Raw genomic sequence first — 14,994 nt, forward strand, 5'->3', positions numbered from 1 at the left:
GAAACCATTTACCTTTGGTGTGGAATCAGGTCACTACAATTTTTCTCTCTTCTGTGTCCTTATATCAGTGATTGCCAGACCTGGTTGATAATCAGAATTACCTGGAGAGATATTTGGATATAGTTAATATGTTTGGGGAGAGTCTGGTGATGGGCCAGGTTTGGGAACCTCTTCTTAATACTGCATTAACCATTCTCAGGCATGACAACATCCATAGTCTAAGGAATAAATACAAAAATCATGACAAAGGATTCAGTTAATGAATGTCACCTGGATTGATAAGGCATCTGGGTCAAGAAGGGCAGGAACAGGAATAGGAGGTGCAGTCAGTATTGGAAAAGATTTATCTGGTGATTCAAAACAACTCAAGAGATGTGAAATCTGGGAGCAGGTCTTTGAGTCAGCACATACACCCAGGATGTAAGGAAAGAAGCTTCTGATTTCAAGGATGAAATTCGCTTGACATTCTCAAGCATCTGTAAAAGAGAAAATCATTGTTACATCTTAGGTCATAGTAAATTACAGAAAATTAGAATATAAGCCTTGTGTTCTGGACAAATAAAATTATCAACACAAATATCATCAAATAAGGATACTAAACAGCTAACTTTCTCTTTTTCAAATATGAATCTTATCATATCAGGAAAATGCATTCCTTTATAAGCAACAGAACAGTCAACTCAAAATGGCGTCAGCAGTCAGGGATGCGTTATCACAGAAAATGCAGTCCAAAGGTAGGGAAATGTCTTCTAAATGAGTTTACTTTCTGTTTTGATATAAATTGGTGGCAATCATTCCAAATGTCACATTCTCATGCCCCTTCATCCAGAGCACTGCGAGGTCTTGTGTCTTTTTTAGGAGCTCCAAAACACTCCCCAGTGCTTCCCAGCAGTCCCTCAAATCCCCCTTCCCAGAACTGTGTCACATGCCAATATCCACACCACGCACTGAGAAAGAATTAGGACGGCAGCAGCTTCTTTAGGGTAATCGGTACTGTATTTCCTATCCGTACCTCTCAGTCACATGGGGAAGCACAAGGCTTCAGGGGGAAGGAAGAGCCTGGAATAAGGGGGAAGAGTGGTTACCCCACAAGGAAGAAAGGCAGTGATCTTTGAGAAACAGTGTCTGCCATGACTGTGACCTAAAGAGATTACTCTGCAGTGATATTTCACATATGAAATGAAGCAGTGAGTCCATCCGTCTAAGTGCTCTCTGCGTGTCCTGGTGATACAGGCACAGAATAAACTAATCTTAATGCTTTTTAAACAAAATGTGATTAAGAAGTTAAGCATGCTGTGCAGCAGCACAGAAGACTTTCTAGTGACTTTTACATATCTGCTCTTTAGAATTATCTTGTACCACAGTCTGTGATGGTACAGATAACATACTGTAAACCCATAAACACAGACAGCAGAGGGTTGAACTCACACTTCTAATTGTTGTTATACCACTTCCAGGAACTTAGGTTGTTCTGACTGTAATATGGCATCTATGAATAAAAGCCTAAGTGACTGTTCAGCCAGTAGCTATGATGCACACTGACCACCAGGGGACAGATGCTCAATGCACAGGCATGGAAACATGGAACAGACTGATGAATCTCAGAGGGAAGGGGGGAGGGGGAAAGACGGGAAGAGATTAACCAAAGATCTAGAGGCCCGGTGCATGGATTCATGCACTGGTGGGGTCCCTCAGCCTAGCCTGTGGGGATTGGGCCCAAACCAGCAGTCCAACATCCCCCAAGGGGTCCCGGATTGCGAGAGGGCGCAGGCCAGGTCAAGGGACTCCACCGGTGCATGAATCCGTGCACTGGGCCTCTAGTGTTTAAATAAAATGGATGTTTCCTATTCCCAATAACAGTGACATCATAGTGCATATGAAACCTCTCTATGAAAAGAGTCAGGCTTGCTCTTCAATCAGGCTTAAGAGTTGTAATTTCCATGTCAAGCAGGACCTCAAAACAAATATCTTTACCATCCTCTCCATTCCTTAGTATTCTCTTATTTCATCTTGATTTTCACTTCTTCACTTTCCCTTAATAGAGGGACCTACTAAAGTCAGATGCTTCTGGAAAATACAACATTATACATACATGACTCTCCAGACTAGTGCTGATTGCATTTCTATCTGGTTCTAGCTCTGCAGCACAGTCATGACTCATGAATTTGGGCCAAGAGACAAACCTTATATTAGATATTCATCACTTAACAATCTCAACATGTTAATATGATAACTTGTTACAAATGGAATCCTGGAAACCAATTATATTAGGCACCAGTCCCACTAGAAAATACAATTGATGTCGAGCCTTTAGCGAAATGCTACCTATGGTATTTATTGTCCTTATTATTACTCTTATGGTAACAGAGGGCCTCCCAGGCTAAGCAGAGCAATCAGTACTCTTGCTGAGGATCTGGTCCCAATGCATTATTCTATAATTAGAGAGACAGGGCAAACTTAGAGAAGAGTCAGGGGACTTTTAGGGCAAATAAAGGACCTGCTGAAATCACCAGCAGATATAAAACAGTTCCAAAACAGAGATCAATGGAGGGAATCCCAGAACCTCTCAGCCTCCCAAACATCAAAAGAGAAAGGGGCCGAAACCAGTGGATAGAGCGTCAGCCTGCGGACTGAAAGGTCCCAGGTTCGATTCAGGTCAAGGGCCTGTACGTTGGTTGCGGGCACCTCCCCAGTAGCGGGTGTGCAGGAGGCAGCTGATCGATGTTTCTCTCTCATCGATGTCTCTAACTATCTATCTCTCTCCCTTCCTCTCTGTGGAAAATCAATAAAATATATTTTTTTTTTTAAAAAGAGAGAGAGAAAGGGAAAAGAATATGGCCCTATTTCTGGCCCATAGACATGCCCTAGGAAAGCCATATGCTGACTCTACCACTCCTTTCCCTCAAGAGAGTGTCCCCAACATGTTTTGCAGGATTTGGATAAATCTATGTTTGAGGGCCCACCTGGAAATAGTTGGCCCTGGTTTTAGATTTCTGAACTCCTGCGAGGAACTTCCTACCGCAGACAACTCCAAGGTCCCATCCCATCTGAGTGAACTCCAGCAAGAGGTTCTCCCAGTGATGACTGTTGAAATAGGTTACTGTTAAGGTACCTTAAGCATGCTCTCTATGTCCTGGTGCTGACAGAAGCAGCTTGTGGCTTTGAATAGTCCCCAGGTCGGCTGCCCCATGGAAAGGGCCTTCTCCTGGAGGCAGCAAGCACATTTCTCACATTTGAATTTGACATCTTTAATGTAGACTTAAAGAAGCTAGTCTGGAAAAATTAAGCCCCTTCTTTACTAAATGACCCAGTCCCTCTGTGATACTGTCAAAAATAAGGAGCAACATTCATGCATGGGTCAGTTGCAGGGGCGGGGCAATGGCTTACCAGCACCAACCCCCCATCAGCAAGCTCCTGTGCACTCAAAGCCTGCCACATGTTTTAGAGGCAGACCAACTCTGACAGGGAGCTTTGTTCTCTTCCCCTATAGCACCGCCCTTGTCTCTTCCACCCTGAATGGAAGTGTGTCGTCTACTGTTTTTGAGTTTTAAGTTTCTGCTTCACGTACACGAGAGCCCTGACTTTCCTGGCATCTCCAGCCCTGAACTTTTATGACATTAAGTATTTTAAATTGGTTGTCGAGGTCCTAGTTCTGCTGTCACCTAGAAGATAGCTCTATACCTTGAGAACATAGAATAAGTTTCTTCCCATCTCTATGTACCATTGTCTAGCAATCAAGTGTCCATGTTTAGTCATGGTAGAGGGTCGGGGTGGAGGCGGTATGCCTGGCTCTTCTCCAGGGATAGCACTATATTTTCAGGACAACCCAGGTTGCCCCATATTCCTTCATTAATTTTTTAGACCAATTCCTACAATGTATTATTGGCATTCAGTCCATCACTGTCCAAACTTATAAGGAAATTCTCAGCAGTTTGAGTTCAGTTTCAACAGGTAAATGGATCAGGTTTTTTTGTTTGTTCGTTTGTTTTCATGCCCCATCCCTACACAATTATGGGCATTCCTTCTTTTCTGGTGGGCCCACAAGTGTTAAGGACTGTTGGATGGCAGGTTATTACAAGCAAAGGATCAATGAGAGAGTCGCTACCCCAGAAAACTTGAGCTAATGGATCCCTTCCCTACCTCTCTAGTCCTCCATCTCTCTCTGGCTTGGAGGGTGTCTGTTTCTGCCCCTCCGGCCCTTCCAGTGTGAGTTGCTCCTCTGACTACCATCTCTCTTCCTCCATCTCAACCTAGTGTAGCCTTCAGGATTAGAGAAACCACTGTTTATAGCCTGTGAATATTTCTCACCTTCATTACACTGGGGTTTCTTGGAGTCTGTGCTTCAGTATGGGCTGAGAGGAAAATGGTGGAAGGAGTGGGGGGAAAAAAGGTGGAAATTGCACAGAAAATAGAATAATACTTTGAAATGTAACCCCACCATATGCCATATAGAATTGGAATCTTTCATTCTGATTCTAAAGAATTTAAACAGCATTATTTTGGCAGTTTAATTATGAAAATAATGGCTTGAGGTCTGTTATCTCAGTGGTTAAGGTGAAGGGAAACACTCACATAGAGACAACTGGAAAACATCAAGGGAAGAATCATATATAATCTGTGACATACAGGCTTTAAAACAAAAGTAGTAGAGTTTTCTCTAGATTTGTTCCATAAACTGCCATTCAACTGTACAAGATAATGAGTTTGGCCAGATGTTTCCCAATTAAATTGGTACAACTTGTCTCTACAAATTATAATGTCTGAGTGTTCATTCTCTTTTTTAAAAAAATATGTTTTTATTGATTTCAGAGAGGAAGGGAGGGGGAGAGAGATAGAAACATCAATGATGAGAGTTACTGATTGGCTGCTTTCTGCATGTCTCCCACTGGGGATCAAACCTACAACCTGGGCGTATGCCCTCCTGGTTCATGGGCTGATGCTCAACCACTGAGCCACGCTGGCCAGGCAAGTGTTCATTCTTTATCAGATTCTGTGCTCTAAACTTTACAAATATATATTATCTCCTATGGTCTTGGAGGTTGTCCTGTTTTACAGAATAGGAAATTGAGCTTTAATTTTTGCTGAGATTCACACAGCTATTAAGTGGTGGGATTCAAATCAAATTCTGTTATCCCACAACCCCTGTTCCTAACCCTACATCACACCTTCACTATAGAAACATTCATAAGAAAACCAGAGTCTAAGCTGACACTGGCAAGACCCTGGCATCACCACATCTTGAATGTGAACTCAGCTTGAGGACAAAGGATGTACCAAAGCAGGGGCATGCTGAGATACCTTCCTGGACTTGGAGAGAGGTTCTGGAGCTGATGGGCCCTTGAGGAATTAATATAACAACGCCTCTCTTGTGTACATGTGCATTTATGTGTGAGTATTTAAGTAGGAATTGTCCTAGCAAAGAGACAACTGATTTTATTCTTTTATTTTTTCCTTCAGAACATTTTAATTCTTAGTCACATAAATAAATAAAAAAACAATATAGATCTTCCTTTCACCCCTTCAGCCCAATTTGTTCCCCATTCCCTTTCTCATGGATATCTTTTCAGAGTTCCTTTTATGCTAAAATAAACAAATATAAATTTATATTCTTTCTTCTTTCGTCTTTTTCTATGTAAAAGGTAATCATTTAAAAATTTTGTACCTTCCATTGCTTTTTTCACATAGAGATTTATCTTGGATACTTTCCCACATCAGCACTCAGGGAACTTCCTCATTCTTTCTTACAGCAGCTTACTGTTTCATGGTGTTAGATGTATTATCATTCATTAACCAGTCCCCTTTTAATAGGGCTTTTGCTTTTACTAACTGGTGCAATGAATAACCTTGAATATATGTCATTCTGCATATGTGCATGTATATCTATTAAATAAGTTTCTAGAAGTAGGGTTGCTGGGTTAAAAATATGCATTTATCATTTTTATTGACAATGCCAAATTACTCTCACTAAGGGTTGTACTAATTTGCACTCCCACCAGCAATGTATGAATTTTTCATAGTCCTGCTAACAGAGTTAACATATTTTTGCATTTTGGCCCATCTGATTGATAAATATGTTTGGACTTTGGCCCATGAAAATGCAATAAAATATTGTAGGTTTCTTATTATTATTAAAGGTAAGCAACTTTTCATATGTTTTAAGAGCCATTTATATTTTATTTTCTGTGGATATTTGCTCACTATAAAAAATCTTGGCTTGTAAGTCTTATCAATCTCTAGGAACTCTTTCTAAGGGAAAGTAGTAATATAGATTGAACATATTTTTCCTATTTGTCATTTGGTGTTTTTTTCTTCTTGATTTTTATATGGTTCAATTTGTTAGTCTTCTCTTATGTCTAATGGTGCTTAAGTCAAAGTTAGAAAGGTCTTTCCTGTGCCACGGTTATAAAAGTGTTCTCCCAAGTTGTCATTCAGTACTTCATGGCTCTAGTTTTCTTATTTAAAATTTTATTTACTTGGTGTTTATCTTGGTTTATAGTATAATGTTTGGATCCAACTTTTTTTTTTCTTGCAGATGGCTATCCAGTTGTACCACACTATTAATTAAATAACTGCTGATAATTTAGTGCCCACTGGTTTGAGATGCCACCTTTAGAAATACCATATATATATATATATATATATATATATATATATATATATATATATATGGTTTTATTTTAGAATATTAAAAGAAAGACTCTCAATTTGTTTATGTGGTGAATCATGTTTATTGATTTGTGGATATTGTACCATCCTTGCATCCCTGGAATAAATCCCACTTGGTCATAGTGTATGATCTTTCTAATGTAATGCTGGGTTCGATTTGCTAGAATTTTGGCATCTATGTTCATGAGGGATATTGGCCTGTAATTCTCTTTCTTTGTTTTGTCTTTATCTGGTTTTGGGATTAGGGTAATGCTGGCTGTGTAGAAAGAGCTTAGGAGTGTTCCTTCCTCTTGAATTTTTTGGAATAGTCTGAGGAAGGTAAGTTTTATTTCTTCTTTGAATGTTTGATAAAACTCCCCTGTGAAGCCATCTGGATCAGGGCTTTTGTTTGTTGGAAGTTTTTTTTATTACTGCTTCAATTTCCTCCATAGTTATCAGCCTATTCGGAATTTTTTATTCCTCCTGGTTGAGTTTTGGAAGGTTGTTTTTTTCTAGGAATATGTCCATTTCTTCTATGTTGTCCGGTTTGTTGGAATAGAGTTGCTCATAGTATTTTTTTTTACAATTCTTCGTATTTCTGTGGGGTCTGTTGTTATTTCGCCTCTTTTGTTTCTGATTTTGTTTATTTGGGTCCTCTCTCTTTGCTTCTTGGTGAGCCTGGCTAGGGTTTCATCAATTTTTTTTTTGTTTGTTTTTTTTAATACACGTTTTTTTTTTTATTAAGGTATTATATGTGTACATATCTTACCATTGCCCCCCCCCCACTCCCATATATGCCCTCACCCCCCAGAGTTTTTCATCCATTGGTTATGCTTATATGCATGCATACAAGTCCTTTGATTGATCTCTTAATCAATTTTGTTTATCCTTTCAAAGAACCAGCTCTTGGTTTCATTGATCTTTTGTATTTTTTTTGGGGGGTCTCTCTGTCATTTCTTTTTTTTTTAATAAATCTTTATTGTTCAGATTATTACATATGTTCCTCTTTTTTCCCCCCATAGCTCCCCTCCACCTGATTCCCCACCCCACCCATGCCCTTACCCCCTGCCACTGTCTTCATCCATAGGTGTAAGATTTTTGTCCAATCTCTTCCCGCACCTCTCACACTCCCTTTCCCCCAAGAATTGTCAGTTTACCCCCTTTCTATGCCCCTGATTCTATTATATTTATCAGTTTATTCTGTTCATCAGATTTTTTATTCACTTGATTTTTATTTTTTTTTTATTTTTATTTTTTGGTTTATGCAACTTTATTGAAGAAAAATAAATCAATTACTAGCAGAGCTATTAGTTGATCACTCATCCATTGACAACTTGCATCATTTATTCAGTGCTATATTAAACAGTGTATTGGAAGATAGATTAACTAATAGCTCCAAGCCTCCTAACAATTTAAATGAAAATTACAAAATGTTTGAGACCCTATTTTGGAATACAAAGGGTGTTTGACTTCCAATTTCCATTCTCTGTAGAACAAGAACAGGTCATTCCTTTATTGACATGCATAAAATACATCACATTTTCTGTTCTGCTGATGCTATAAATTCAATACCAATTCTCCAGCCACATCAGTTATGAGCATAAAGTATATCATGTAACCTCAGATCTCTAACAGTGGAAGGCTTAAACAAGAATGGATGCTGCTAGAATAATGCTGTTTCCTTTGATGCGACAACTGAGCCTCCATTTCCCTCCCCCTCAGATGATTTCTTCAGCATGTTAGAGCAGTGAGGAATGGTTTTAGTCTCATAACCAAATTAGAGTGAAGACATTGGCCACATAATACACATGCTCCATTTTTTTAAAAAAATTCTGAATCTTGGGCAACTGTTCTCTTGTAACTACTTTACAGTTTCTAAAAGCAGTTATTGTCCAAAGCTGGAAGAACTTAAGTCTTCTCAGATGAGCATGTGAATGAATGGAGGGAGGTAAACAAAAAATAAAATTAAAAAAGATGAGGTCTGATAGGGGAGCAGCCGGATAAGAAAATCAAAAAAGGAACAGTAATTTAAAGTTTATTCCAGCTATAATGCAGGTTATTCTGACTTTAAGGTAGCATCACATGGCATACTTCTGAGTCCATTCCCGAGATATTCTGTTGTACTTATCTCTGTCTGTTTTATAGATCCGTGCAATCTCTGGCACTAGGGGGTCATCTGGGTTTGGATCACATAGCAGTGAACAAATGGATAAAAGAACTTTAGAAATAGTTAATGCAGGAGACCACTGTGATCTTAGAATATCGAGACAAATGCTGCCATTACTGTTAATATTTGGATGATAAATTCTTGTTGTAAATGCAACCTTAGGTGGTTTGAAGGGGTAGTCTGTAGGAAAATGAATTGTCAAAAAGAATACACCACCTTGATATGGGCTGTCATTAGGTCCCATAATTGTGGCTTGCCAATGAAACATATCATCCCCAACTGGACCTGCAGAACACTGTGCTGGAGGGTCACGGGCCAAATCACTAAGTTCCTTATTAATACGTTTCAGCGCCATAGTCTGTGCTTTGCGTCTGGCTCCTCACTATCTCGGTGTGTGCTCAAAGGTCCGGCCCAAACTCTTGATTACCCCGGCGGCAGGGAAGGCTTGTCTCTTCGTCTCACACCGGCTCTGCCAGACACAGGCGCTTGGTTTGGAGGCGGTTCTCGCGATAACCTCGTGGCTGGTTTACCGGAGCTGGAGGTCTGCAATGACTTAAGGGCAGTTTTGTGCACTCTTCCTGATATGGGCCCGCCCCCCTCACTTGATTTTTAGATTCACTTGTTGATAGGTATGTATTTGTTGTCCTTTTGTTGTTCATAATTTTTATCTTTACCTTTTTCTTCTTCTTCCTCTTCTTAACCTTTTGCACTCAGATGTCGAGTGTGACTCGACACGGTTAGCATTGGTAGCAGCTCTTTTTATACTTTTTGAATGTATCAATAATTTGAAATATAAAAAAATCCAAATAAATAAGTTTGTATGAAAAGAAACTCCAGTTTTTTATTCTACTGCCGTGCTTTGTAAAATCTGGGGTATTTAAAAAATTAAATCCCGAGTAGAATAAAGGAATTGAGAAAAAAGCAAGTGAGTGCAAAGGGTTAAAGAATACCCTTCAGTATTTCATATAATCCTGGTTTGGTGGTGCTAAACTCCTTTAGCTTTTTCTTGTCTGTGAAGCTCTTTATCTGACCTTCAATTCTGAATGATAGCTTTACTGGGTAGAGTAAACTTGGTTGTAGGTTCTTGCTGTTCATCACTTTGAATATTTCTTGCCACTCCCTTCTGGCCTGCATAGTTTCTGTTGAGAAATCAGCTGACAGTCGTATGGGTACTCCCTTGTAGGTAACTAACTGTTTTTCTCTTGCTGCTTTCAAGATTCTCTCTTTGTCTTTTGCCCTTGGCATTTTACTTATGATGTGTCTTGGTGTGGTCCTCTTTGGATTCCTTTTGTTTGGGGTTCTGTGCGCTTCCTGGACTTGTAAGTCTATTTCTTTCACCAGGTGGGGGAAGTTTTCAGTCATTATTTCTTCAAATAGTTTTTCAGTATCTTGCTCTCTCTCTTCTTCTGGCACCCCAATAATTCAGATGTTGGTACGCTTAAAGTTGTTTCAGAGGCTCCTTACACTATCTTCATATTTTTGGATTCTTTTTTCTTTTTGTTTTTCTGGTTGGGTGTTTTTTGTTTCCTCATGTTTCAAATCTTTGGTTTGATTTTTGGGGTCCTTTGATCTACTGTTGAATTTCTGTATATTCTTTATTTCAGACAGTGTATGCTTAATTTCTGACTGGTCCTTTTCCATTTTTTTGGCATTCTCATTAAGATCTTCAAAGGTCTCACTAAGTTCCTCAGAGGTTTTTAGCAGATTCTTGAGTAACCTTATAAATGTGGTTTTGAACTTATGTCCAGTAGTTTGCTTTCCTCCATTTCTTTCATTCGTGACATGTTTCTTTGTCTCCGCATTCTGGCTGCTTCCCTGTGTTGATGGAGTGGCTTTGTGTGGTAGGTGACCTATAGGGCCCAGTGGTTCAGCCTCCCCAATCACCTGAGGTGGTTACTCTTTGTGCACCCCTTTGTAGACTGAGTGAACAGTCTTGTTGTAGTTAAGCCTTGATTGCTGTTGGTATACTGGGAGGAATTGACCTCCAGGCCAATTGGCTGTGAGGACCTGCTGTGTCTATAATGGAAGAACTGCTGTGCTGGAGACACCCTCATTGGGCAGGACTTGTTTCAGTGGGGCTTTGGTGCTCACTGAGTCTGCCTCTTTATTGTGTCACTTATGGATGTGAGAAGTTGAAATCTGGTGTTGTCTCACACTGACCACTAGGTACACTGGCTTCTGAATCTCCAATGAGGTGCAGGTCAGCTACTGTCTGAGGCCACCCAGCAGGAGCTGCGGCGAGGTCTGCAGATTTCTCCTGGTCTGACCAGAGCTGCAGTTTGTTAGGTTAAGCTGTGATAGGGCAGGCCATTTACATGCAAAAGCCACTGCGCACAGTTTGGGTGGGTTTGTAAATTGGGCGGGGCAGGGTCTCAGGGAGTCACTAGGACATGGCAAACAGCGATGGCTGCCATTCAGCCATCTCTGTGTCTCCTCGTTTCCCAGTGCAGTAAACAATGATTCCTGCGCGCAGCTCTGCAAGAAAGCTACCCTCACTTTCCGACCCGATGGCAGATAGTCCAGATTTTCCCCGTAGGGGTCTGGATCCCCAGAGTCTTGCCCAGAAACTGGAGTTCAGAGTAATAGGGAGCTGTGTCTCCCTTCGGGTTGAAAGAAACAACACACCCATTCGGCAACCGCCAGCCCAATTTGCGTGCCTGCGTACCTCATGTTTTCCACGCTTGTGCATGTCTTAATGCTCTTTTATCTTTCCTTCTAGTTGTAGTACTTCTACTCAGCCAGCTTTCCCATGGTTCTGGGTAATAGACGTTTTGTCTTTTAGTTGTAGTTTTGGTGTGGTTGTGAGAGGCAGCATGTACAGGTGTATACCTTATGCTGCCATCTTGGTTGCTCCTGTGTCACTTATTTCTGCTCTGATCAATAAATGTGATATACCATATAAACAAACTGAGAGATAAAAACCATATAATCATATCCATTGATGCAAAAAGCATTTGACAAAATCCAACACCCTTTCTTGATAAAAACTCTCAGCAGGGTGGGAATGGAAGGATCATACCTCAACATAATAAAAGCCATATATGACAAACCCACAGCTAACATCATACTCAATGTGCAAAAACTAAAACCATTTCCCCTAAGAATAGGAACAAGACAGGGATGCCTATTCTCACCACTCCTGTTGGACATAGTACTGGAAGTACTAGCCATTGTTATCAGACAAGAAGAAGAAATAAAAGGCATCCAAATTGGAAAAGAAGTAAAACTGTCCTTATTTGCAGATGACATGATATTGTACATAGAAAACCCCAAAGACTCCATCAAAAAACTACTAGACTTAATAAATGAATTCGGCAATGTAGCAGGATACAAAATTAACACCCAGAAGTCTATGGCTTTTCTATACACCAATAATAATAGAGAAACTAAAAAAGCAATTCAATTTACCATTGCAACAAAAAAAATTAAGATACCTAGGAATAAATTTTAACCAAGGAGATAAAGGACCTATACTCAGAAAATTTTGGGATGCTGAAAAAAGAGATAGAGGAAGACATGAACAAATGGAAGAATATACCATGCTCATGGATTGGTAGAATCAACATCATTAAAATGACCATACTACCCAAAGCAATCTATAAATTCAATGCAATCCCCATTAAAATACCAATGGCATACTTCAAAGACCTAGAACAAACTCTCCAAAAATTCATCTGGAATAAAAAAAGACCCCGAATAGCTGCAGCAATTTTGAGAGAGAAGAACAATGTTGGAGGGATCACAATACCAGATATCAAACTATACTACAAAGCCCCTGTTTTCAAAACTGCCTGGTAATGGCACAAGAACAGACATATAGACCAGTGGAACAGAATAGAGAACCCAGAAATTGACACAAGCCATTATGCTCAATTAATATTTGACAAAGGAGGCAAGAGCATACAATGGAGTCAAGACAGTCTCTTCAATAAGTGGTGTTGGGAAAATTGGACAGACACTTGCAAAAAAATGAAACTAGACCACCAACTTACACCATACACAAAAATAAACTCAAAATGGATAAAGGACTGAAACGTAAGATGGGAAACCATAAAAATCATAGAAGAAGCCATAGGTACCAAAATAGCAGACATTTGTTGTAGCAATATCTTTACCAATAGAGCTCCTAGGGCAATGGAAACTAAGGAGAAAATAAATAAATGGTACTTCATCAAAATAAAAAGCTTCTGCACAGCGAAAGAATCCATCAACAAAACAACAAGAAAGCCCTCTGCATGGGAGAACATACTTGCCAATGTTATCTCTGATAAGGGTTTAATCTCCAAAATTTACAAGGAACTCGTATAATTTAACAAAAGGTAGATAATCCAATCAAAAATTGGGCAAAGGACCTAAATAGACACGTTTCAAAAGAGGACATACAGAAAGCCAAGAGACATAGGAAAACATGCTCCAAGTCACTAATCATCTGAGACATGCAAATCAAAACAACAATGAAGTACCATCTGACACCTGCCAGAATGGCTATCATCAACAAATCAACAAAGGACAAGTTCTGGTGAGGATGCGGAGAAAAAGGGACCCTTCTTCACTGCTGGTGGGAATGCAGACTGGTGCAGCCACTTTGGAGAACAGTATGGCGTTTCCTCCAAAAATTAAAAATGGAACTTCCATTTGAACCAGTGATCCCACTTCTAGGAATATATCCTAAGAAAACAGAAACACCAATCAGAAAGGATATATGCACCCCTATGTTCATAGCAGCACAATTCACCATAGCTAAGATTTGGAAACAGCCTAGGTGCCCGTCAGCAGATGAGTGGATTAGAAAACTGTGGTACATCTACACAATGGAATACTACGCTGCTGTAAAAAAGAAGGAATTCTTACCATTTGCAACAGCATGGATGGAACTGGAGAGCATTATGCTAAGTGAAATAAGCCAGTCAGTGAAAAATAAATACCACATGATCTCACTCATTTGTGGAATATAAAGAACATTATAAACTGATGAACAAAAATAGATACAGAGGCAAAGAAGTATCTAACAGACTGTCAAACTACAGCAGGAAGGCAGGGGAGGGCTGTGGAGTGGGGGGGGGTAAGAGACCAACCGAAGGACTTGTATGTGTGTATATAAGCATAACCAATGGACGCAAGACACTGCGGTGGGGGTAGGGGGAGGCGGCGGTGAAGGCATGTGCAAGGGGTAGGGGAGGCCGGGGGGAGGTTAATGGGGGGAAAAAAAAGGAGACATATGTACTACTATTTGTAATACTTTAAACAATAAAAAAATACTCAATTTTTCTATTGTACATTAGGTAATTTCTTTTTTATTGTGGTGTAAATACATGTAACATATTACCCATTTTTAAGTATAAAGTTCAGTGGTATTAAGTACATTTGCATTCTTGTGCAACTGTCACCACCGAGTCAGTATCAGATTGACTGTTGAGATATCACAGTGCTTGTGTTTGCATAACCGTTATTTTATTTAATAATGGCCCCAAAGCACAACAGTGGTTATGCTGGTAATTTGCATATGCCAAAGGGAAGCCATAAAGTACTGAAAGGGGTTTTTAGGGGTGAAATAGGCAGGTTTAGGAAATTTTAGGAATTAAGGGGTCCATGGAAAAAGCACAGGGCTACCAAGCTGCAAAGGTTACATTTCCATAAGACAAGGGAGCGGCAGAACTTCTTCATCTTCCCACCATATGAATTGAATCAAATATACTATTCATTTTATGGTACAGTCTCCACTTGTAAGGTGTGTGCTGATTTTAGAGATGTTAAAATGTGGGAAAGTATACGTCTTAGAATGTATTAAATACCATCCTAAATTCCCCAATGTGCGTTTCTGGACATTCTGTTATTTCATTGGTTTGCCTCTTCACACTTTTTTAATTATTGAAGATTTAGAATATATTTTAATACTAGAAGCCCGTTGCACGAAGTTTCGTGCAATAGACCTTCCTTCACCTGGCTGCCGGCACCAGTTTTCCGCCAGCAGCAGTTTTCCTCTGACCACCCGCTGATCGGAGCACCTCCCGCCAGCGCGATCGGCCACCCCGAGAGAAACTCTGATCGGGAGGTGCTCCGATCAGCGGGTGGCCAGAGGAAAACTGCTGCTGGCGGAAAACTGGTGCTGGCAGCCACACACTCGGCCACCCCCGAGTTCCGCCACCTGCGCCTTCCGCCGGCTCCATGGGTCCTCTGCAGTG

General features: G+C 40.2%; 2 protein-coding genes across 2 annotated transcripts in view; one reads left to right on the top strand and one right to left on the bottom strand.

Moving 5' to 3' along the window:
• ELOVL7 (ELOVL fatty acid elongase 7) overlaps positions 1 to 14,994 on the top strand; it is an 82,478-nt gene that overhangs the window by 44,280 nt on the left and 23,204 nt on the right. The gene's annotated exons all lie outside the window — the stretch shown is intronic.
• Positions 7,903 to 9,351, bottom strand: LOC307105059 (ubiquitin-conjugating enzyme E2 D3). Its single transcript, XM_079780493.1, has one exon. The coding sequence runs from the start codon at positions 9,165 to 9,167 to the stop codon at positions 8,724 to 8,726; it is 444 nt and encodes a 147-aa protein (XP_079636619.1). The 5' UTR covers positions 9,168 to 9,351; the 3' UTR covers positions 7,903 to 8,723.

The sequence above is a fragment of the Cnephaeus nilssonii genome (genome assembly GCF_951640355.1).
Source record: "Cnephaeus nilssonii genome assembly, chromosome: 2".
Classification (NCBI taxonomy): Eukaryota; Metazoa; Chordata; class Mammalia; order Chiroptera; family Vespertilionidae; genus Cnephaeus; species Cnephaeus nilssonii.

Coding starts and splice junctions, on each gene's coding strand:
- LOC307105059 (XM_079780493.1), bottom strand. CDS start 9,167: ATGGCGCTGAAACGTATTAATAAGGAACTTAGTGATTTGGCCCGTGAC.